General features: G+C 47.7%; 2 protein-coding genes across 11 annotated transcripts in view; one reads left to right on the plus strand and one right to left on the minus strand.

The window, feature by feature from the left end:
* The window catches only part of Fam104a (family with sequence similarity 104 member A), a 20,892-nt gene extending 12,173 nt beyond the window's left edge, over window positions 1–8,719 (minus strand). For both annotated transcript variants that reach the window (XM_027425782.2, XM_027425781.2), the window contains exon 1: window positions 8,469–8,719. In XM_027425782.2, coding sequence (XP_027281583.1) covers window positions 8,469–8,689 — 221 coding nt within the window. In that variant the 5' untranslated portion in view covers window positions 8,690–8,719. The remainder of the gene's footprint in view (window positions 1–8,468) is intronic.
* Window positions 8,720–8,957: 238 nt separating this feature from the next.
* On the plus strand, window positions 8,958–23,022 carry C7H17orf80 (chromosome 7 C17orf80 homolog). Of its 9 annotated transcripts, none has more exons than XM_035447417.1 (5): window positions 8,958–9,097; window positions 13,321–14,804; window positions 17,443–17,547; window positions 17,993–18,100; window positions 20,904–23,022. In XM_035447417.1, the coding sequence occupies exons 2-5, from the start codon at window positions 13,328–13,330 to the stop codon at window positions 20,927–20,929; spliced, it is 1,716 nt and encodes a 571-aa protein (XP_035303308.1). In that variant the 5' UTR covers window positions 8,958–9,097; window positions 13,321–13,327; the 3' UTR covers window positions 20,930–23,022. The 9 variants fall into 9 exon arrangements, with proteins under 9 accessions (XP_035303308.1, XP_027281570.1, XP_035303314.1 ...); XM_027425769.2 differs by lacking the exon at window positions 20,904–23,022 and adding an exon at window positions 19,244–19,394; XM_035447420.1 differs by having other exon boundaries at window positions 8,970–9,109.
* Window positions 23,023–25,186: the final 2,164 nt, after the last annotated feature.

Here is a 25,186-nt window from a genome sequence, read left to right on the forward strand (position 1 = left end):
TGGTGGCTCACAACCATCCATATGAGATCTGGTGCCCTCTTCTGGTGTGCAGATATACATGGAAGCAGAATGTTGTATACATAATAAATACATAAAATCTTTAAAAAAAAATAAAAATAAAAAATAAAAAATCCAGAGCTAGAGAGATGGCTCAGAGGTTAAGAGCACTGCCTGTTCTTCCAGAGGTCCTGAGTTCAACTCCCAGTAACCACTTGGTAGCTCACAACCATCTCTAATGAGAGCTGGTGCCCTCTTCTGGCATGCAGGCAGAACACTGTGTACCTAATAAACAAACAAATCTTAAAAAAAAATAAAAATAAAAAAACCAGCTGAGTGGTGGTGGCGCACGCCTTTAGTCCCAGAGCTCGGGAGGCAGAGGCAGGCAGATCTCTGCCCCAAAATGCCAATAAATAAACAAGTAAATAAATAAATAATGCAGTTACTGCCAGGCAGTGGCTATGCCTATAAAGCCAGCAAGCAGGGGTTGAAGCAGGAGAATCACTGAACATTTGAGGCCAGCCTGGGCTACACTAAGTTTCAGACCAGCCTAGCCAAGGCTCGAGACCTTATCTCTTTACACTGAACAGCAACAGTCTCTGCACTCCTGGAGTCACCACATGCAGCTTTGGCTCAGCACACAATGCCAAGCTCATCTCACTACCAGTGTATATAGAGAACAGCAAATGTGCAAGCTGTGCCCAGCACCTCCTTCAGGTTACTTCACATAGCTACCTCAGGCTCAGGCATGCCACCGGTTACCTTCCCAGCCAGCCAAACTGCTCAACGACGACCAAGTACTCACTGAACCACTCAGGGTGCCAGGCCTCACGAATCCCAAGACCTGCCTCATGCTAGCCCCTAGCCACTCCTACACCAGCCTTCAGTCCTGAAGGCTTCAGCCAAGCCTCCTCACAGGCTAAGTCATGTCCACCAATGTGATACTAGCACAGTCACAGGAGGCTGCGCCAGCCACTCCGTCTTCACCATGCCCAGCATAAATAGACTGTGGGAGTCCACAATCCCCAACAGCTTCACGAACAACCACAATTACCACACAGAAGCCTGATGTTCAAGTACAGGGTCTCTAACTGTTTCCATGTGGCACTATGCTTTTTTTTTTTTTGGTTTTTTCAAGACAGGGTTTCTCTGTGGCTTTGGAGGCTGTCCTGGAACTAGTGCTTGTAGAGTAGACCGTGCTGGTCTTGAACTCACAGAGATCCGCCTGCCTCTGCCTCCGAGTGCTGAGACTAAAGGCGTGTGCCACCAACGCCTGGTAGCACTATGCCTCTTGACAGCAAAAGCAAATACTGGGTGAAGTGCTGTTTTCTCTCATTGGAGCAATGCAGCCCATTCATAGTATTGAGCATGCTGGAGACTGAGAACCCGAACTATTTCATATGCCCAAGTCTCCAGCTCTCTGCTCTAGAGCTGATGGAGCTGTAGCCGTACTGCTACAGGGCCTGCCCAGAAAGCATCAACAGCTGCTGCTTTCCCCTGTCAGGATTACTGCCATTTAAAATTCATCAGGGGGCTTGTGAGATGGCTCAGCAGGTAAAGGCCCTTGCTGCTTGGCCTGACAACCTGGGTTCCATTTCAGGTCCCACATGGTGGAGGAGAAAGCGGACTCTCAAAAGTGGCGCTCTGACCGCCACACACTCATGTCTACACACACAAAATAAAACACACTTCAAAAGTCAAGAGTAAGGCCAGGTAGTGGTGGTTCACGACTTTGATCCCAGCACTTGGGAGGCAGAAGCAGGTGGGTCTCTGTGAGTTCAAGGTCAGCCTGGTTTACAGAGTGAGTTCCAGGACAGCCAGGGCTGCACAGTGAACCCCCCCCCCCCCCGAAAAAAAAGCAAGAGTAAAATTGATCAGAGACCACAGAAAGGAACTCCTACTTCACTGAAGAAACAGACTATTGTAAATTGATTATGGAAAATGTTGCAAAATATAAATTTAATTTTTTTTTTTTTTTTTTTTGGTTTTTCGAGACAGGGTTTCTCTGTGTAGCTTTGGAGCCTATCCTGGCACTCACTCTGGAGACCAGGCTGGCCTGGAACTCACAGAGATCCGCCTGCCTCTGCCTCCCGAGTGCTGGGATTAAAGGCCTGTGCCACCAACGCCTGGCTAGGATTTTTTTAAAAAAAAAAAAAAACAAAACAGGATTTTTTAACAGAGTTTCACTGTGTAGCTCTAGCTCTAGCTGTCCTGGAACTTGCTCTGTAGACCAGGCTGGCCTCAAACTCAAGAGATCTGCCTCCTGAATTCTGGGACTAAAGGCATGCACCACTACTGCTGCTTTTTTTTTTTAAAGATAGACTCTCACTAAGTAGCCCTGGCTGTCCTCCAACTCACAAATCCACTGCCTCTGCCTCCCAAGAGCTGGGATTAAAAGTGCTCATTACCATGCCCAGCAGGAAAGGACATTTTGAACCTTATATGGGGGGTGGGGGGGATATGCCTTGTCTAGTGAACAACACAACACCAGTTCTAAATTATTTTACTTAAAACAAAAATATAAAGCAACTCATAAAATGCAAAACAAATGACTGTTTTTTAGACCCTAGGAAAAAGAAGGTTCAGCAAAGAACAAAAATTCAAAGATTCTGTAGGTCTGCAGATCTTCTCTGTGGAAAAGATTACCATCAGTTGTTTGGTTAACCTTTTTAAGATTTATTTTATGTGTATGAGTGTTTTGCCTACATGTATGTGCACACATGTACCTGACATCCATGGCTGTCAGAAGAGGGTAATGGATGCCCTGGAGCTGGAGTTACAGATAATCACCATGTTGGTGCTGGGAATTGAACCTAGGTCCTCTGTAAGAGCAATAACTTAACTGCTGAGCCCTCAACTCTGCTTAAGTAACTGGGTGATGAAAAAAATTATCAAATTTTTGCTTTAATAAAAACTCTTTAAACAGCAAAACATAGTTCTACTGGACAGCACTGACCTTAGGTCCAAAGGGCAGTATCAGCAGCAATAATAATGCAAAGGTAGAGTACCAGGCCTGATGGGCATTCTAGCAGGCAGAGGGAGGCAAGAGGACATCTTTGAGCTTGAGGCCAGTCTGTTCTACACAGAGAGTTCTAGGACAGCCAGGACTATATAGAGAGTCTGTCACAAAGAAACAAAAATGAAAAGCACATTCAAAAAAAGAACAGACAAAAGGCCAGGGAGGGGGCTGGAGAGGTGGCTCAGAGGTTAAGAGCACTGGCAGGTTCTGAGTTCGATTCCCAGCAACCCACCCGGTGGCTCACAACCATCCACAGTAAGATCTAGTGCCTTCTTCTGGCTGCAGGCATACATGCAAGCAGACCACTGCAAACATAATAAATTAGGAGTTCTCTGTATGCAACAAGTTCCTAACACAAGGATTTGAGTAGAAGTCAAAACTAGCACTCTAGCTCAGGAGCCTGTATTCACCTTTTCTTTTTTCTTTTTTTGAGTCAGGGTTTCTCTGTGTAGTCCTGGCTGTCCTAGAACTCACTGCAGACCAGGCAGTTTTCAAACTCAGAGATCCGCCTGCTTCTGCTTCCCCAGTACTGAGATTAAAGGTGTGTACCACCACTGCCCAGCTATCCAACTCTTAAGAATGAGTTTATACTCTACACCCAGGCTTGGAGTACGGAGGGCTTGGCATTTTGGTGTTATTATATTGTGTATACAAGTCAGGAAGGAAAAAAAACTGCAGATTGTGATTGGTTCTCCTTACTAGACAGGTAGTACAGCAAGTATCTTTATCTACCTGAGCCACCTCAATGGCCCCATTGTTTTTTGAAGCAGGCTCTCCTTAGTATAGGCTACCCTCAAATTCAAGCCTCTAGGTGATGGGATTACATGTGTGAGCCACTAGACCTGATCTTTTTTTCTTGTTTTGTTTTTGTTTTTTCTCTGTGAATGAGTGTTTTCCCTGCACGTATGCATATGTGCCACAAGCATGCCACATGGGTGCTAAAAACCCAACCTAGGTCCTCTGCAAGAGCATCAAGTTTCTTAACCACTGAGCCATCTTTCCAGCCCCAGGGAGGACTCTTTAAAATGGTTTGTTTGAGGTTTATAAATCCTCCCATGGAGGAAGGGAGGGAGGGAAGGAGGAAGAGAGGGAGGGAAGGAGAGGGAAGAGAGAGAGAGAATGAGAATGTAAGGCACAGGACTAGCCAATGAGTTAAGGAGGAAAACAAGGCCCTTTTATGGTTTATTAATTTTATTTTATGTGTATTAGTGCTTTGCCTGTGTGTATGTCTATGAATGTCAGATCCCCTGGAACTGGAGTTACAGACAGGCCTAGGGTTCTGAACAACCTGACGACTACACAATTTACTCATACATCAGTAACATGAGATGCTCTTTCTACTTCTTACCCTTCTCCCAGAAGACTGGCTAGCACTTACACAATCTTCTTAAACAACTTTAAAATTAAAAACAAGACAAATACCGGGTTTTTATTTTGGCATAGTATTTTTGAGGGGAGGGGTCTTGTTTTTTAAACACTTTTTAAAATATTTTATTCATTTATTTATTATGTATACAACATTCTGCTTCCATGTATATCTGCACAGCAGAAGAGGACACTAGATCTCACAATGGATGGTTGTGAGCCACCATGTGGTTGCTGGGGATTGAACTCAGGACCTCTGGAAGAGCAGCCAGTGCTCTTAACCTCTGAGCCATCTCTCCAGCTCCAAGGGGGTCTTGTTTTATTTATGGTGCTTAGGTTGAACCCAGGGCCTTGTAGGTGCTATGTCTTAAGGGCTCTCTAAGCTACAGCCTAGACACAACCAAGCTTTAATAACCATTAAATGGGTACACTATTATAAATCTAATCAGCACAAACCTTTGATCCCGGCCTTCAGGAGGCAGAGGCAAGTAGATCTTTGTGAATCTGAGTCCAGCCTACTCTACAACAAAGAGCTAGCTACAAGGCAGTCAGAACTACAGTGAGGCCGTCTCAAAAAATAACTAAAACAAATAAATCAGCATATAAATTCCAACCAAGAAGCTTCTGCTTTAACTACAGTGAGGCCGTCTCAAAAAATAAGGAAAACAAATCAGTATATAAATTTGGACCAAGACACTTCTGCTTTCATCCCAATATGGCAATTTACATGCAGACGTGCAGCATCGACAGAGCAACGTCTGCTGGGAATCAGGTGACACTCAAAAGAAAAACTCACAGAGGCAGTAAGAAGACTGGCCCCTTAGCTTTCATGTTATCAGTGTGCCAACAGCTGGTTATGCTTAGGGCTGCTGAGTCACTCCCACCAAACTTTATGAGCCTGAACAAAAATTGTGATGTCCTCATCTGTAACAGGGAATGCTTCCTCCCCGTAACAAGAATAGCAAGGGGCTGCTCTACAGTTCTCATCCACATCTAGGAAAGCCACAGAAGCTGTGTCAGTTTCTCCCAGTACAAGTGTAATCTCTTGGGCCTGAGAGTTGTCCTCCCCTGTAGGTAATGAGTTAAGAATGAGCTCTATGCAGTCTCCATTTTTGTTGTTCTGGCTTTTATTAGATGCCCCACTAGAAGCACTAAGCTTCCAATAACCTTATTAAAAAGGACAAGATCACTGGTCTACAATTGGCCACACTGTCGTTTATTTTTCGAGGCACCCTGTAATTGATTAGATTCTCTCCTTTCCACCTAGGCAAAAATAATTGCTGGATATCTATCACACCCAAGGACAGCCGACTCCATCTCTTTCCTTATTTCACTTTTGTCCTATCTTCCTTGTCCTCTTCAAGAACCTGGGCAGATGTAATCATAGAGTACAGAAACTAGTTCTCAAATGGTTTTATTTTATTTGTCTTTTTAGAGACAAGGTCTATGTAGCCGGCTAGCCTTGAACTTGGTATGTAGAGCGAGTCTGCCTCTTGAGTGCTGGGATTAAAGACAAGTGCTACCACACCTATCTCAAATGTTTCTTTAAAAGTAAATGAACTCAAGGATGGAGAGATGGCTCAGAAGTTAAGAACACTAACTACTCTTCCAGAGGTCCTGAGTTCAATTCCCAGCAACCACATGATGGCTCACAATCATCTGTTATGAGATCTGGTGCCCTTTTCTGGAGTGCAGGCATACATGGACGCAAAATGTTGTAAACATAACAAATAAATCAATCTTTAGAAAACAAAAAGCAAACATCTTGCTGTAAGATATCTCTCCCCCAAATCATAACATAAAAATTAATGATCTGCGGTAAGGCAGACTTCCTTGCCACCACACAGCCACCCTTCTACAGCCTTCACAGTCTACTGTCAAAATCTGAAAAAGAGTCTGAGCTCAATCCTTCATCTAATAACTGAGGAGCCAGATTCAGAGACAGGAACTGACTTGGAGACAGACACTGGAGCTGGCCAAGCTAGCTCATGGGTTAAGAGCAAAGCAGGCAAAAAAGATCTGGCCTCACCAAATGGCTTTTTTTTTTTTTTTTTGGGGGGGGGGGTTTCGAGGCAGGGTTTCTCTGTGGCTTTGGAGGCTGTCCTGGAACTAGCTCTTGTAGACCAGGCTGGTCTTGAACTCAGAGATCAGCCTGCCTTTGCCTCCCGAGTGCTGGGGCTATGGGAGTGCGCCACCACTGCCTGGCTCAAATGGCTTATTTTAAAGACTTCACCAGAAGACAGAAACACAACCTTTTGGTACTGCATCAATGCCACAGACCAGATTATAATTTTGACAGGCACATTATAATTTCCAATTTACTTTGATCATCTTGTCCACACAAATGCATGCTTTCTGCCACAATTACTACATAAATAAAATCAATAATTCCTTCCAGTCTAGGGACCTCCAAGTTTTCAACACTGGGCAAAAAAAATCTCAGCGCCTCTATCCCAAGAAGTAACTATATCAAGAATAAACCTTTAAGAGCACTGACTGCTCTTCCAGAGGTCCTGAGTTCAATTCCCAGCAACCACATGGTGGCGTTGGTGGCGCTCGCCTTTAATCCCAGCCCTTGAGAGGCAGAGGCAGGCGGATGTCTGTGAGTTTGAGACCAGCCTGGTCTACAAGAGCTAGTTCCAGGACAGCTAGTGCTGTTACACAGAGAAACCCTGTCTCGAAACCGCCCCGCCCCGAAAAAAAAAAAAAAAAAAAGTGATTACATTCACAATCAACGAATGCAAGGATTAAGAGACAGGGGTAGAGAAGACAGCTCGAGATTGAGAAAACTTGTTGCTGTTGAAGGGTACTGGTTCTCAGCATCCACAAGAGGATCACATCCATCTGTAACTCTAGCTCCAGGAGGCTCGATGCCCTCCTCTGGCTTCCATGGACACCAGGTACGCCACGCACATGGCGTATATGCATACAAATATGCAAGCCAACACTCATATACATAAATATCTTTTTACGTTCATACACAAAATATACATAAAATATTTTAAGAGAAAATAAAAAGGCAACCCTATGATCCGCCTGAAAGCCTCGAACCACTACGGAATAAAGAGATGAGAACCCGGATAGACTTAAACGAGTCTAAGTCTGTTCTTCATCAGAAAAAAAAAAAGGTGCAACTTGGTGATGTATTTTTAGGTCGTCCAGCTCCGTAGTTGGGAGACTTTCTAAATACGAAATAAAGCAGGTCCTCTTCATTCTGAAGCAGAGCATCCCAACTTACTTCTTCCCACCTTCTCGAAGACGAAAATAAGAAGGGAAGAAAGAAAGCTTATCATCTGCTTGGGGCCTGAAGCTCTCAGAGGCCGCCTGGGGCCTGAGGCCAGGCTCAGGGGAGATGCGAACGAGCATAACTCGCAATGTTTTCCACCTCCCGCCTCAAAGCCAAACGGCTCCTCATCCAAACAGTTTAGAATCCTGCCTGTTAAGGCCACAACCGGGAGTGGGTCACAACCGGGAGTGGGTCACAACCCGCCAGGGGCCGTGTGCCCTTCTGGCTTCACAAGAGATCAGGACTGCGGCGCTGCGCTGGGCCCTGAGCCCTCCCAGCTGCAGGGTTATTAAGCCCAACCCCCGCCTTTCCCCTGACCTTGGGGCGCCAGCAGCTGCCCGCCCCCGCCGCGTCCCGTCCCGTCCCGTCCCCTCAGGGGCGCCTGCTTGAGGGGGGCTGCCCCTTCCAGCTCGGCTGTCCCTCCCATCCCCTCCTCCACCACCACCACCACCACCACCCGCCTAAATTTAGGACAGGACAGCTTGAGGTCCAGCGTCCGTCTCGCGGCCGAACAAACCTCATTCCAAAGCGGAAAGGGCAGAAGCCGAAGCAAACCAGAAAAAAGAAAAGGACGGAGAGGGAGCAGACCCGGATCCCAGAGAGTCGTCACCGCTCTCCGGCTACCCACGGGGTCCGTCCAGGTGTCAGAGGCGACGTCGCCTCCTCCCCGCCTCCTCCCCGCCTCCTCCGACCGCAGAGCGACGCAGACGGAGCCTCGCACCGCCCCGGCTGCCGGCGCCCCCGGCTCCATCGCGCAGATGCTCGGCCGGGGCGGCCGGGAAAGCGGGTCCCTTCGCTCACCTGGGGCGGAGGCGCTCGCTCATGGCAGCTGGTGAAGGCGAGCGACGCGGCGCCGCCCCGCGCCGACAGCGAACAGACGGAGCTGGGTGCTGACGACCGCCACGCCCACCCCCGCGGGCCTGGGCTCTGGCCGCCGCGCGGGTGGAGGCTGCGGGCGCAGAGTACCCCTCGGGCCGACCCGTACCACCGCGACTTCCGGCGTCTCCTCCGCGCCCCCCCATGTCGCAGGCGCCGTGGTACCGTCTTCCCGCGGCTGCGCAGTGGCGGGGCGCAGGCCGCGCTGGCCCACAGCCCCGCCCACAGGAAGAGGCGCGGCCGGAGAGGGAAAGGAGAGCGGGCACTTCCAGGACCCCTCCCTTTGTTAGGTGTCCGAAGCATCCGCCTTCTCAAAAGCGAATCGGGACAAGCCGTGAAAAGTCAGGCCGGATTTGGATAAATTGAATTATAGGGCACTGGCTGACGCCCGTATCTGCGTTAGGTCCCCTTGAGGTGGCAATGAGAAGAAAGGACTGGGCGAGCTCCCTCAGGCGCTGACGCGGACGGCCACGGGTTCTAGGTTCCACGTCTGGAAGGCGCCGGCGAGCTCCGAGTTCGAAGCGAGCGCCGCGTGGAACTTCGCATCTCGAGAGGTGCGGAGCCGGGTCGGTGGAGTATCCAAAGGCTGGGCTGGTTTCCACGACGTTTGTTGTAGGTCGAGCGAGGGGCGCTGATCGGGCGAATGGACTAGCGGAGCCCCAGCCCCGACCCCGAGCGGCCCCGCCCACCTGCTGGAAGAGGCCGGCGGAAAGGTGTGGGCAAGCGGCGGGGAGCAGAGCCGGCTCGTGGCGAGACGAGCGTGATCAGAGGCGATCACGAGGTCCCAGCCCGGCGTGCGCGGCGCTCACTTGTCACCCCAACCCTTGGGAGGTGGAGGCTGGAAGAGCAGAAGGTCAAAGTCATCCTCGACTATGAAACGAGTTCGAAGCCAGTCTGCTCTACTTTCTTTATTTATCTATTTTTGAGGCCTTGTCTCGGATTTAACATTTTTCATTTTACTTCTTCGATTAAGTGTAGTCAGGGCCCGGGATACCTGGGGAAGTCTTTACTTTTCAGAAGCATCCCCAGTTATCTGCCAGGGCCATAATCCAATAATTTGTATAGGATGCAGTACTTGGTCACATCTTGCATCAGCTCTTCCACTTAGTTCTGATCGTCACAGAAGTTGGAGTTCAAAGTTTCTGCCAAACACATTAACAGTGATCCACAAACACGAGGGTCTTGGAGAGACGACTGTAAGAAGTCTGGCAGGAAAACGGGTCCCTTGTTAAAATGTAGGGTATAGGGCCAAGTATCCTAGTACATGTCATTAATCCCAGTTGTTATGATAAAGCACCAGGGGAATCTTAGCGGATTCCATGGCAGGCGACGGTGACCGAGGCGGAGGGATGGGACAAACATGCCAGGCAGACAGAGCTTAGTGAGGAGTTTTATTAGAAAGGGAAAGAGGGGGTAAAGAGAGAGACGACAGAAGAGAAGAGGGAGAGGGGGGAAAAAGAAAACAGAAAGAGATCCTAAGTGGGCGGAGATCTTTCTTTTAAAGGGATCATTTGCACCTGCCTGTAGACTAGTAATCATGGTACCCTGGGCTGACCAGGTTACTGCGAGTTCATTCTGCCAGGTGACAGGGGCAGGCCATCATAATGCCTGAATCCTTACACCAGTACTTAGGAGGCAGAAGCAAGCCGATCTATGTGAGTTCAAGACCGGCCTGGTCTACCTATTGAGTTCCAGGGCGGACAAGGCTACGTAGTGGGATACTATGAAAATTTAGGAAAAGGTACTGTTACAACTGGAAACCCCATGGATTGGCTTTGTCATGTGCGTTTTGCAGATGAATAGTCTATCACTTCTGTTGTCAGTGTATTCTTAACTAACAGAATAGTCACTGTGGCCAGGTGGTGGTGGCATCCCAGCACTCAGGAGGCAGAGGCAGATGGATCTCAGTGAGTTTGAAACCAGCCTAGTCTACAAGAGCTAGTTCCAGGACAGCCTCCAAAGCCACCGAGAAACCCTGTCTCGACCCCCTCTTGCCCCCCCCAAAATAGTCACTGTGAACTCCACAGAAAACAGTTTGGTTTTTCATTTCATGAAGTCTAAAGTGCTGGTTGATTTAATACATGGATATTTATTTTGCAAATGGTTTCAGAGTCGGCGCTTTTTGTTTTGTTTGGGGAGGGGGCATTTGTTGCTTTATTTTGGTTTTTGGTTTTTTGAGACAGGGTTTCTTTGTGTAGTTCTGGTTGTCCTGGAACCTAAAGCTGGCCTCAAGCTCAGATCTGCCTGCCTCTCCCTCCCCAGTGCTGGGATTAAACGCGTGTACCATCACTGCCTGGTGTTTGAAAATATTTTTATATGATATACATTTATCAAAAATTTCAAACTAAGAGACTGGAGAGATGGTTCAGAGGCTAAGAGCACTGGCTGCTCTTCCAAAGGTCCTGAGTTCAATTCCCAGAAACCACATGGTGGCTCACAACCATCTATAATGAGATCTGGTGCCTTCTTCTGGCCTGAAGGCATACATTCAGGCAGAACACTGTATACATAATAAATACAATCTTTTTAAAAAAATTTCAAACTAAGCAATTGATATTATGCAAATTTGTGTGTACCGGGTAATCAATTGTATTACAAGTTAAAACTAAAAAATTGGGGCCAGGTGGTAGTTGCACTTGGGAGGCAGAGGCAAGCAGATCTCTGAGCCTGGTCTACAGAGGGAGTTCCAGGGCTACACAGAGAAACCCTGTCTTGAAAAAAAAAAAAAAGTAAACAAAACAAAACAAAAACAAAGAAAGTGGGGGTCGTGTCCTTCTGTACATGGTTACATTTACATCTGTATGTATTGCTGATATTACTATTAGCAGAGATTGATGTCTCCTGAGTTATTCCCCCCCCCTTTTTTTTTATTTCAGAGATCTCATGAATCCCAGTCTATCACTAACTGGGGATGACGTAGTTGTCCTATCTCTACTTCTAAGTGCTGGGATTATGGCTCTCTCTCCACTGCAGCATCAGGGTTTACAGTGCTGGGAATGGAACCCAGGGCTTCAAGCTTTCTAGGCAAGCACTCTACCAACTGAGCCACGGCCTCAGCTGATAAGAGAGTTCTCCTGAGTCCTCACCCAGTGAATCTTGTTTATGTAACTCTAGAACTGTTCTAACCAGTTCTTGCACCCTGCATAAATGTTGTCCTTCTGGACAGGTTCCAGAAAAGTGAAATTCCTTTGAGGGAGAGGCTTTAAGGGAAGAATACTCACTTGGTGTTTTGTTTTGTTGTCTTTTGTTTGCTTGTTTTTCCGAGACAGAGTTTCTCTATAGCTTTGGCGCCTATCCTGGAACTCGCTTCGTAGACCAGACTGGCCTCAAACTCACATAGATCCTCATGTCTCTATCTCTCTAGTGCTGGGATTAAAGGCCTGCGCCACCACCGCCCGGGTTACTTTTATCTTTTTACTAAGTGTATATAAATGTGCCTGCATGAATTTGTTTATGTGAGTTTATTTATACTATGTGCACACAGTGCCCCAGCAGGTCAGAGGACACCAGATTCCCCTAAAACTAGAGTTACAGGTAGCTACTGTTAGGTCTCAAACCCAGGACAAATGGCTAAGTAAGGTGCCTATTTAACATATCAAAGTGGACCTGTCTGCCAGGTTCTCCCAGCATCTCTCAGTCCCTACCTGTTACTGGGTATGGCCCAGTGCGATATCCCTTCCCCTACCTGAACTCAGGGGCTGGACCACCCTTCCCTGTATAACCCAGCCTTTGTGGTCACCAGGCACTTCCTTCTATCCTTTACTCTCCCGCCTCTGCTCTCTCCCTACCGCTGGCCCAGCTCAGGGGCCCTCCCAGATGTCTCTGCCCCTGGTTATGCTCTCCCTTTTATCTACCATAAACTTTCTTTGTTCACCATACCTAGGAGCAGCCATATCCTTCCTTTTTTATTTTTTCCATTCAGTTATGAGCTGCCTGGTGCAGGTGCTGGGAACAGAACCCGGGTCCTCTGCAGTAGCAGTGCAATAGGTGCTCTTAACTATAAAGGTTTTCTCTTTGTATTACCAGCTCCCAGATAATGACACAGAGACTTCTAAGTAATTGTGAGAGCTTAGCCTTAGCTTGCGCTTGTTCTCAACTAGCTCATATACCTTAAATTAACCAGTTTCTAATCTATGTTCTGCCCCATGGCTTGTTACCTCTCTTCAGTAATGTACCCCCAACTTCCCCAGTTTCTTGCTAGGAAATCTCCCACCTCAGATTCATCCCACCTCCCCCCAGTTCCTCTCTCTCCCCAGAAGTCACACCTGCCCTCTCCTGTCTAGCTATTCAGCTCTTTATTAAACCAATCAGAAGGTGTCTTAGGCAGGTGAAGTAAAACAGACATCTTCACACAGTGTGATCAGATATCCCGCAACACTTAACTGCTCTTAAAAACCCTAAGTAGCTCCCCTCTTAATGTTTAAGGCTTTTTAAACAATTTCATTACATTCATGTAACCTCCACTTAACATAAATAACAAAACTGAATTCTGGCTGACATTTTTAATATCTTTCCCTTGGCTAAGCATTAATTTATTAGACTTAAATATTTTGGTTTTGTTTTGTGGTGGTGGTGGTTACTGTTTGGGGTGGGCTTGTTGGGTTTTTTGAGATGGTCTCATTATGTAACTCTGGCTATCTTGGGTCTATGTAGACCAGTCTGCATGGTGAATTTGAGGCTAGCCTGGGCTACACACAAGAGCCTATCTTAAGAAAGGCAAAGAAAATAAAAAGTTAAAATCCATAAAATGATTGCTCTGTATTCATTGTCTCTCCAGAAAGAGGATGGGTGATGCTGGTCCCAGGATGGAGGTGTGTCCTTACTGTAAGAAGCCATTTAAGCGATTAAAATCCCACTTGCCACACTGTAAGATGAGAGGAACTCCGGTATCTGCTGATCAAAAAGTTTATCAGTCCAAGCCAGCTACACTTTCACATGCTAAAAAAGAGACAGGGCCTACCGGAGACATAACCAAAGCTGAAAGGAAAGAGCCAGAGATGGAGAGTGCAAAAAGAAATGCGAAATCAGAAGAGGGCAGACCAGAATGGACGGCTGCCACCTCTCCACTGCCGGCAGGTGTCTTGGAAAGAGCGGGTACAGCAGAGGCAGGAGGAGAAGCCAACGATCAAAATCAGCCCTCCTTCCAAGCATTGAGACAAGCCAAGATAAAGGTGGTTCTGCAGAGAGGCACGGCCCCTCTGTCTCAAGCATTGGATACCAGCTCTCCCGAGAGAGAACTTGCCAGAGATGTGACTGGATCCCAGGGAAGTCCACGTCATCCCTCAGAGACCAAAGCATCTTTACTGGTTGGCTCAATGGAACCAGTTTTATCTAATCAAGGTAAAAAATATCCCTCAGCTCAGCATCATGCTAAACCAGCCACTTCTGCAAGTCTGAAACTGGATACAGTTGATCCCCAAAGACAGAAATTTCTGGCAAAATTACTAGACGTACCTGCTAGTGATTGTCATTCTCCAAAGAATGACAGCCATGGGGTCCAGGGAGGAAAACCCTCAATGTTGATCAGGGAGAGTAGTTCCGGTGATGGAGACCACCTGTCAGGAGTCCCTCTTGACCCTGGTAGTGCTGAGACTCGGGCAAAGTCCAAATCACTCCTCTTGGGCCTTTACACCGCTCCACTGGGTAAAGCCCAAGTCAGAGAGCACCAGGAACTCGGCCTCGGAGTAGAGTTGTGTCAGACCAAGGGAAACCCTAAGAACAGCAAGTCTGCCACAGAAGTACCGGAACGGGCTTGCCTGCACCATGGTGCTAAGGACCCCATTTCACCCCCAAAGGCAAAAACACAGGCAGCCCTTGCTCCACCAGAGGAAACTTTGAGTAAGCTGCTCTCTATACCAGAGTCAGGGCGTCAGCACCTCACCTCTCTGGCTGTGAAGCTTCCTCCAGAAGACAGAGCCCAATTCTATGGCCAGAGTCAAGCCCCTGCCGTAACACTATTAGTGGGAAGCAAGAGGGACATTCTGGATCCCACGTCTTCCCACCAACCCCATGCGGCCCAGGCAGGGTACCACATACCCTCTTATTCAGCTCCGCATTCCGTGTCTAAAAGCTCTTTCATCAGTCATGTTGCTGCTGCTGCTGACTCGGGTGCTGCTCCCAGATCCCTGGGACTGGAGTGGTTTCCCGAACTCTATCCTGGTTACGTTGGTCTAGGAGTGTTGCCAAGTGGGCCTCAGCATTGGAACTCAGTGGCTCAGATGCCTCTTCCTGCCACTTCCCAGGGTGCAAGTGTCTCAAAAGGTAAGCAGGCTCACCCCTCCAGAATGCTCTGTGCCTTTGAAATAGGGGTGAGAGTTACTCGTTTTCATTCAGTTAGCAGATTCTCAAGTTTACCCCACACTTGACTTAATTGACCAAAGAGAACTCCGTCCAGAGTCGGTTGTAGTTAGTGTTCCTTCTCCCTTCTCCTCCATTGAGAGTTGAGGCTTAGAGTGGGGCAGCTGCTGATCCCGACAGCTGCTGAGTTTCTTACTGGGAAGAGACCTAGGGGTTAGAAATTCATTGGGTAAGCCGAGAGCATGGTGGTGCACCCTTTAACCCCAGGAACTTGGACACAGAAGACATAGATCTCTGAGTTCAAGGCCAGCCTGGTCTACAGAAGGAGTTCCAGGATAGCCAGGGCTACACAGTCTTGAAGGAAAGAAATCATGGGAAAGGCTGTAAGGAATAAGAGTTGTGTCCTTCGGTGGCAGGTAGAAAAGAAAGGCCTGTGGATATAGTGACTGTGTTCTCTGCACTCCGTCCATGGCCACAGCTCAATTTCTTTGTGTAAGTTCCCCTGACCCTGTACCTGAGGTGAACCCAGCTTGGCCAACTAGAGAAAAACAGAGTCATGGTACCACACAGTTCCCAGCACCACTGAAACCATGTCCCAACACTGGCAGTTTTCTAGAGTTTATACCTTGTGTTTTTAGTTGAGCTACATCTCCAGGCTTGATGATTTGACTTTTGGGGGGGCGGGCAGGTTTCGAGACAGGGTTTCTCTGTGGCTTTGGAGCCTGTCCTGGAACTAGCTCTTGTAGACCAGGCTGGTCTCGAACTCACAGAGATCCACCTGCCTCTGCCTCCTGAGTGCTGGGGATTTGACCTTTTTTGTTTCTGTTTTATATTCAAGTATGTATAGGTATTGGGATAAAATGTGCACATGAGTTTAGTGCCTGTGGAGGCCAGAAGAGAGCATCAGATCCCCTGGAGCTGGAGTTACAGGTGGTTGTGAGCTGCTAGATGTGGGTGCTGGGAACTGAACCCAGAAGAGCAGTGTGCATTCTTTACCACTGCCGCCATCTCTCCAGCCCCATGATTTTCTTTTTCTTGTTTGGTTTTAAGAGACTCTGACCTTGCCAGGCGTTGGTGGCGCACGCCTTTAATCCCAGCATTCGGGAGACAGAGGCAGGAGGATCTCTGTGAGTTTGAGGCCAGCCTGGTCTCCAGAGCGAGTGCCAGGACAGGCTCCAAAGCTATACAGAGAAACCCTGTCTTGGAAGAGAGAGAGAGAGAGAGAGAGAGAGAGAGAGAGAGAGAGAGACTCTGACCTTGCACAAATATGCAGAGTGATTCCTTGGATGCCAACATGATTTTTTGGGTTTTGATTTTTTTTTTTAATGTATATGTTGGGTAATGTATATGTGTGTGTGCTATGAGTACCACATGTATGCAGTTGCCCCTGGAAGCCAGAAGAAGGTGTCCGATCCCCAGGAACCACAGTTCAAAATGAATATAAGCCACCACGTGGGCACTGGGAAGCCAAAACCGAGTCCTCTTCAGTAGCGAGTGCTCTTAACCACTGAGCCCTCCGTCCCGGCCCTGACTGAGTTGTTTCCCATTGTTATGTAATATGATCATTTGAGCATTTTTATTTCACAACAGCCTTCACTACACCTGCTAACCCCATCTATCTAATTTATCCTTTGTCTTGACAAGCCAAAACAAGACCAGAAAACTATGGCCAGTGGAGATCACTGTCTGGCTTGAACACAGAGAAAAACATGAAAAAGTAACACGTACCTTCATTTCTGGTTCTACCTGTTACTTGTTTGTCAGTGTAAATAGGAAGGTTCAACCTAGACATGGCAGTGGGGTCAGAGAACAGACATAAAGATGACTGTGACAGGCAGTAGGTATGTCTAGTGTGTGTTGACTGTCCCTAAGCTCAAATCCATGGTGCTCCAAAGCAACAGCATCTTGAATACCAACATGGGTGTCTTCCATCCTGGGGAGGAGATGGCCCCAAGCCTAATCCCACATGGTGAGTCACAGTCAAAACAGGCATACTTTTAAAAAAGTCTTCAGAATATGACAGGTCATCTGACAAATTCATCAGAAACAAAGATGAATTTTGGGGCTGTGGATGCAGCTTGGTGGTAGAGGACATTTTGACACTCATTTTTAGCATGTGTAAGATCCTGGGCTCAGTCACCAGTCAGGTAGGGGAGCAGAGAACAGAGAAATTCCATATTTGGTTCTGGGTGTGGGGCCTAAGATAGCTCATTATACATATGTAAATGGCCCAAAATTATTTTTAGGCCAAAATCTAAACTCTTTGGTCCACACATTTCAGGGTACTCAGCCTCTAGTAGAAAGTCCTACTTCTTGCTAAAATCTCAGCAGATGATAAAATGTGGCTTAACCAGACACGTGCACACAGAGCAGGCAGGCGATGCATTTATCATGGTACAAGGTCTCTGTCAGTCAGAGCTTTGTCCCGAGGTGGATTTTACTTCCTTGTGTAGTTTAACGGCCGCCCAGTAAGGTGCCCATTGATCCAGCTGCCGTGGTGTGCTTTTCCTAAGATCCAGCCATGAGGACGTGTGGCTGGCTGCATGGTGGGAAGGGGTGATGCTAGGCTGACTGTCACAGTGACTTCTGTTTGGAACCGTAGTTCCTTGGTGGGGACGAAGTTCGGCTGATAGCAGGAGTTCGGAACCCCTGGCGCTTACAACTTCCAGCATCCCTCTAATGAGGCTCTTGGGAGCTGCGCACAAAGGTGAGGCCGCTGTTACTGACTGGTGGGTCCTCTTGCTGGCTCCAGGCCTGTGGAGGAGTTTCTCCGCTGTGGGCTGTTTAACCAAGAAGAGAAAGCAGTGGTTGTCATTCTCTGTTTCCATTTCAGAGTTGGGTGTCACTCAGAACCCCAAAGCTAACAGAACAGCAGCTCCCATTTATCGTGGAGCGCTCACTTCCTAAAACACACCCCTGCCACCTGTCCCCAACCCTCCCTCCCCACAGTGATCAGCCAAGGCAATGTCATAGTCACCTCTGCATCGCTCCAGAGGCTAACCCGGCTCCCAGTGTGGGAACACTGGATTAGAATTTCCTCAGGCCCTCCATAGCTTAGCCTCGCCGCCCACGGCGGGGGCTGACCTGAATAGTGTGCACATACTGGGCCACACCCCAGCCCCTAACCACATGGTCGGCCTCTCTCTGCGTAGGCTGGGTCAAGTGCAACACCACCATAAAGAAGAGCGGTGTCGGGGGCCTCACGATGCTCTTCGCCGGCTACTTCATCCTGTGCTGTAACTGGAGCTTCAAGCATCTGAGTAAGCCGTCCTAATTGGTAGTGCAAGCAACTCGTCACCTCCCTTTGGGATCTGGTAATAGTACACAGGAGCCCTGGTGGGTGAGCTGTCTCTGGGGCTCCGTTAAAGGTCTGCAAGATTTGGCTTAGATTTACATGACTGCGCTTGCTGCCCATTAGTGATATTGGTGGTGGGCCAGAGGCCTCTGGTTTGTTTGTTTTTCCTGCTTTAAACTGTTCCCTGCTAGGGGGAGGTGCCTGCAAATCTTTTTTCACAGTGGAATAGAAGGGCTTTCTGCCTTTTAGAGCAGGAGGTTTAAAGGGTATGAAAAAACGGATCTGGAGCTAGAGAGATGGTTCAGTGGTTAGGAACACTTGTCGCTCTTACAGAGGATCCGGGTTCAGTTCCCAGCACCCACGTGGCAGCTCACAAACATTCATAAGTTCAGTTCCGGGGAATCCAACACCCTCTTCTCACTTCTGCAGGCACCAGGCACACATGTAGTGCACATACATACATACATGCAGGCCAAACACTTATTTAATGAATCTATTTTTAATGTTTAGAAAGCAAAATCTCAGTTCATAGACTACCAAAAAAAAAAAAAAATTTAGTGTTTTCCCTTAATTTAAGAGGTGGTAGGAACCTAGGCTATTTCAGATGAAAACTCGATGTATTGGCTCTCGGAAGGTCAGGTGACTCGGAGTGGGCCTGCAGCACACCTCTGCAGGCTGAGTGTCCTGTCATAGACACCAGCTCTTGTATCAGGCATTGGGATATTGGTAAAATATGGGATCTCAATACAAATGAGAAGCCCAAACAATCCTGTCTCTCGAGGTGAGGCTTGCTCCCAGCTGAACCAAGCCAAAGGGTCATTTGGCCCCCAAGGTTGGTAGTAGTCATGGTGGACATGACATTTTAGTGTTGAGACGGGGTCTCACTGTAGCCCAGCCTCATCTTGTCCTTCCTCTGCCCCTGGAGTGCTGCTGGGGTTATGCACCTGACTTGGACATATTTACTTTTCATTCCTGAAGATGGAAGCAGGATGTTCTTAGGCCCAAGAAGATTTCAAGTTTATGAAACAAAAATATTTAAAAAGCAAAGATAGAAACAACCAGTAAAACATGGCCTTCCAGGTTCTCATATTTGTCTGTTTGTCCCAAGAGCTACAGCGTTGGCGCAAGTAATGCTGAATACGTCTGGGAGCCACAGAGGGTGTGTGTGACAGAGACAACCACAGCACGGACTAAACACTTTAACTTTGTACTGGGGGCCACGAGGTTGCAAATAATAAAACTGCTGAAAACACTCTTTACTTCCTTCCCTGTTTTTTGGTTTTTGGGGTTTTGTTTGTTTGTTTGTTTTATAAGCTGGAGAACATTCTATTAGCGTTTAAGAGAAGAAATGGGGCAGGCAAGCTGTAAATCTCGAAGGGAGGGGTGGAGAAGAGTGAAGTCATCACAGTGCTTTTTTTTTTTTTTTTTTTTGAGTGAGACAGGGTTTCTCTGTGGCTTTGGAGGCTGTCCTAGAACTAGCTCTTGTAGACCAGGCTGGTCTCAAACTGACAGAGATCCACCTGCCTCTGCCTCCCGAGTGCTGGGACTAAAGGCGTGAGCCACCAACGCCCGGCTGCTTTTCTTTTTTTAAAGAAGGACTCACACTGTAGCCCTGGCTGGCCCACAGAGGTCCACCTGCAGAGTGCTGGGATTAAAAGTGTGGGCAATGTTTTCAAATGCTTTTCATCATTGAAAAAAGTCAGGGCAGGAACCTGGAGGCAGGAGCTGGCACAGAGGCCATGGGGAGTGCTGGCTACTGGCTTGTTCAGTCTACTTTCTTACAGAACCAAGACCACTAGCCAAGGGTGGCCCCACCTACCATGGGTTGGGCTCACCCCCATAAATCACTAATTAAGAAAATGTCCTATGGGCCTGCCCACAGCCTGATTTTTATGGAAACACGATCTGAGTTGAGTTTCCCTGCACTGATGACTCTAGCCTGTGTCAAGTTGACAGAATTATCCCACACAAAACACTTTTTTCTCTCAAACACTCAGTGTTGTGCCCTGAGAGCCTCACCACACACACCATTGCCACCCCTTAATACCTAAATACAGAGCTAGCCCACAGAGAAATCATGTTTACCAAGGGCATTTATGCCATGTGGGACCAAGCATTCAAATATATGAGCCTATGGGGACTGTTCTCATTTAACCACCACAGGGACTCATTCAGATCATCAGTTTAAAGCTCTGAGCCTGGAGGCTGAGCTCCACAGCAGTGCCTACTTAGACCAGCTAAGAGTTGGGTGCATGTTGATGCCAGGTTGCCAAAGACCTGCTTGCAGGGTAGGGGTGGGGGTCCCAAAGAGGATGTGGAATCGGGGACAGGGACACCACATCCAATCTGCCAGTGAATTGGGATGGCTGCCAGCAACCTTTACTTGAGAAAAGATTACACTTTCCATGCTGCACGTGGGATTAAACTGGAGACATGGGAGCTGACATGTGGCTGGAGATGAGGAGATGAGGATGCTAGCCTTGACCTTAACGGTAGCCACTAGTCACATGTCAGTGAAAGGGCCATGAGTTCCTCTTGCTAGAGATAAGAACGACTGCTTTATCAAGCAGGAGCTTTCCTCAAGCCCCCCCCCCCCACTCCCACCCAGGGAATGGAGAGACACTGTATTACAGCTTCTTACTCTTACTATATAGCCTGTTCCCGGCATAACTCTCCTAAAAGGGAAGGTCCTGATACCTTTACTCTTCCCATTGTACTGCACCATTCTGATTTCTCCGTGTTTATTAACTGAACTCTTGCTTTAACAGCCTCGGGCTCTGGATCTGAACTGTAGGCATTTCATCCTTGGGATCAGGTATGTCTAGTAAATCTCTTAACTTTCCTGGTCTTGGCGTAATTAGGAGGGCACAATGGAATTCCTGGTTCCATGGTGGCAGGGATTTTTTGCCAAAGAATTATTTTGTTTAGAGAGGCTACCATCGTACAATTTTTTTTTTTTTGCATTGGTGTTTGCTATGCATATATGCCTGTGTGAGGATGTCAGATCTTGGAATTACAGACAGTTGTGAGCTGCCGTGTTCGTGCTGGGAATTGAACCCTGGTCCTCTGGAAGAGCAGTCAATGCTCTTAACCTCTGAGTCATCTCTCCAGCCACCACTGCACACATTTTCACCCTTTGCCAAAGCATGTACAAAATTTCCCAAAGGGAAAGGCATTAATATTGAGAATCATTAAAAATGAAAAGTAAAAGGTGCTGGAGAAGTGTGGTCTGCAATGTTGAAATACTGGAACTTTGTCAAACAGCAACAGGCACGGTGTAGTCCACACCACCAGGTGTCCTGCAGAGTTCTGTCACATGAACTGGGTCATTTTACCTGTACAACCACCCTGCTTGTGTTCTAGATTGAGGAAGCAGACTAGAGGAGGTTAGGCCATTTGCCTGTGGCTAAATGCTATCACACAACATCCTAGGGTGGTTTGCAATGGTACCCAAACCCACAAACGTGCCCCCTGGGCCTGTGTTACACATTGCCTCAGCAAAGCCCTCCTGCTGAGGGAGGCCAGGCACCCATGCTTCCCCTAGTCCTTCTGCAGGCTGCCTTTTTCTGTACTGGAAAAATCCACTTAGCTGCCCCCTTCTTCCAGTGGGTAAATAACATTGCATCTGCTTTGTCATGGTGGAGACTACTATCCTGGTCTCTGCCTTAGCTCAGCAGGATATGCTGTTTCTATATGCCTATGCTTAATCCCCCTGTGGGGGTTAATCTTCTGTGTTAGCTTGGCTGCAGTCACCTGGGAGATATGCCTCTGGTTGTGTCTATAAAGGTATTAGATCTAACTGAGTAGAGAAGACAGCCCAGGAATCCACGGAATCCATGTGGCCATGCTGCAATACAATGCAATGCACCCTCTCTGTGCACTGGCTTCCCAGACTGAATTTTAAACATAAAAGAAGGAAGCTGATCATTTCTTTTTCTGGGCTTCCTTGAATGGATTCAGTATGACCAGCCATTTCACACTCCCACCATGGTTTCCCTGCCATGATTGACTGTATCCTCTCGAAATAAATCGTAAGTTGGCTGCTTTGTCACAGCATTTAAAAAAAAAAAAAAGGAATTAATACAGCTTCACATTAAGATGCAATAAGTATATTCTCAAATTTAAACAAGCCATATGGGGAAGCAGCTGAAAACAACTGTTTGATTGGATTACCCACTTCCGGGAGCACTTGAGGCCGCTGACCCAGAGCAGTCTACAGGAGCACAGGAGCGGAACATGGGGTACTGACTGACCTGCTGGAGTTCAGTGCACTTTGCTCTACTGGTTCACGGATGGGATGACTCCTCCCTCCCACAGTTAGCCGACCTCGGCCTGTTGTATTTTTCAGCAGCTTGTTCATGCCCATGATAGTTGGAAATAAGGCAGATGCTGTAGACTGTTTCTGCATCCTGTATCTCACCGGGGTGATGGGATTCACTAGACCACTGGGTGCAGAATTCCATGGTGAGGTCATGGAGCCCCTTCACGGGGAGGATTTCTAGTTCCCTTGCTACAGGCTATGTTTTGATGACTCCAACGGGTACCATTTTCTTCACTGGCATGGTGGCCTGGGTTTTGAAGAAAAGAGAGCTAAAGCCATGCCTTATTCTCCAAAGAAAAGTCCCCGCTCGTTGAGGGAACCACAGGCTGGTTTTCAAAAGAATGTATAGGCTTCTCCAGCCTCACAAGGGTCTTGTTCAGGAGGCTAAGGTGGGAAGACCTCGTAAGTGCCGTGGTTTGAGATCAGCCTGGGAACAATCACAAGATCTGACCCAAAAGAGACTTAAGGTTCCGGGTTCAGCTCCCATATTGCCGGTCAAGGTGGTTCTTGATTTCCAAGGTTCATAAAGTCTAACAAACAAGAAAATAAAACATTCTTGCTGGGCATTGGTGGTGCACGTCTTTAATCCCAGGCAGATCTCTGTGAGTTCAAGGCTAGCCTGGTCTCCAGAGCGAGTGCCAGGATAGTCTCCAAAGCTACACAGAGAAACCCTGTCTCAAAAAAACAAAACAAACAAACAAACAAACAAAAAACATTCTTTCCTCTTACCTAGTATTCTGGTGTAACTATTCTTTTTTTTTTCTTTTTGAAACTAGGTCTTGTGTAGCCCAGGCTGCCTCTCTATATAGCCAAGGATGACCTTGAACGATCTTCCTGCCTCCACCCTTTTTTTTTTCTTTTTCTTTTTCTTCTTTTTTTTCAAGACAGGGTTTCTCTGTGTAACAGCTCCTGCTGTCCTGGAACTCCCTTTGTCCCTTTAATCCCAGCACTCGGGAGGCAGAGGCAGGTGGATCTCTGTGAGTTCGAGGCCAGCCTGGTCTACAGAGCGAGTGCCAGGACAGCCTCCAAAGCCACAGAGAAACAACTGTTTGTTGTCTCAAAAAAACAAAAAACAAAAAAACAAACAAACAAATAAAGGGTTGTGAGCTACCATGCGATTGCTGGGAATTGAACTCAGGACCTCTGAAAGAGCAGCCAGTGATCTTAACCTCTGAGCCATCTCTCCAGCCCTGGGATTTTATTTTTGAGACAGTGTCCCGTGTAACTCTGGCTAGCCTCAAATTCAAGATGTAGCCAAGGGCAGCCTTGACCTGGTCCTCCTGCCTCCACCTCCTCAGTGTTATCAACACTTTTAATTACCAAAAGCACACCTTTGGAAGAAGTTACCTGCTCGGGAACTCAAAAAGAAAAGTTTGCTGAGCTGACATTCTGGAGGCTGAGGTCTAAGACCTAGAGGTGTACGCTCAGCTTCTGGGCAGGGCCTTGTGCCAAGTCAACCCGGAGCAAGTACTATGTGCAGGTGGGGGGGGGGGTCGTCATATGGTGCAGAGGAAGGAAGCGGGAAAGCCAACTTGGCTCATAACAACCACTTTCATCAGGATCTAGTCCCATGAGGATGCTGGAGACCTCCCACTAGGCATCAGCCCCAAACTACTGCTCTGAGGAGCAGTACAACCTGGAGGTGATCCTAACACACTGAAACCATAAACAGGCAATGTGCAGATGATGCCTTCCATGGCACTGGTCCAGGAGAGCTGCAACCAGCCCTGGAGGGGTCATCCCAGACACAAAACAGTCGTCTATTTCCCTCCAACCCTTTAGGATTTATTGTTTTTTTAAATTACGTACGTGTGGGGGTTTGTGCCCACAGAGGCTGGAGGAATCAGGTCCCCTGGGTGCTGGGAACTAAACTGTGAGAGCAGTGGCTACTCTGAATTACGGAGCCATCTCTCCAGCCCTCCCAGTAGCCTCTTACAAACCATTCTCATCTCTCTAGTTACAGAAAAAGCCATTATCCAGGAGTGACGATGCACACCTTCAATTCCAGCACTGGGGAGGCAGAGGCAGGTGGATCTCTGATTCTGAGACCAGCCTAGTTTACATAGCAAATCTGAGGCCAGCCAGACCTCAAACAGAGCTAAATAGTGAGATGGGGGGCAGGGGATGGATAGAAAGACAGACAAGCATTAGGAGACTGGGGATGTCAGCTGTAACTCAGTAATGGAACACTTGCCTAGCCACCTAGGATTCTGGGCTCCGTCTCCACCACTAAGGTGGGGGTGGACATGGCCTGAAGATAACAGTGTGCTGACCCTTGAAATGAGTTCCCACTGATACCTGGGAACAATGGGGATACTATGTCTCTACCTAGGAACCAGGAAAATTTATGTAGTGTCATAGTCTTCATTCAGAAAACTGACTTTGGATTTTTGTCTGTGCAAAACATTCCCATGGGATGTCAGGATGACTTTGTTGGTAGAAGTGCCTGCTTACTGCCAAGCCTGAAGACCCGAGTTCTACCCTCAGGATTCAGGTGGTAGAAGGAGAGAACCAATTGGCCTAAGTTGTCCTCTGACTTCCAGGCATTTGCCATGGCATGCACATATCCACATATATACACAAAGTAAATAAATAAAATTAAAAACATAACAGAGAAAGGAAACCGTCCCTGTGTTACTCAGCCAAAGAAAAGGAAGGCCTCGGTGTTTTTATGGAGGGAGGGGTCCTACCCAGTGCCGAGGTGATGGAGGGCAGGGAGACTGGGAGGGG

This window comes from Cricetulus griseus, chromosome 7 (assembly GCF_003668045.3).
Source record: "Cricetulus griseus strain 17A/GY chromosome 7, alternate assembly CriGri-PICRH-1.0, whole genome shotgun sequence".
Lineage (NCBI taxonomy): Eukaryota > Metazoa > Chordata > Mammalia > Rodentia > Cricetidae > Cricetulus > Cricetulus griseus.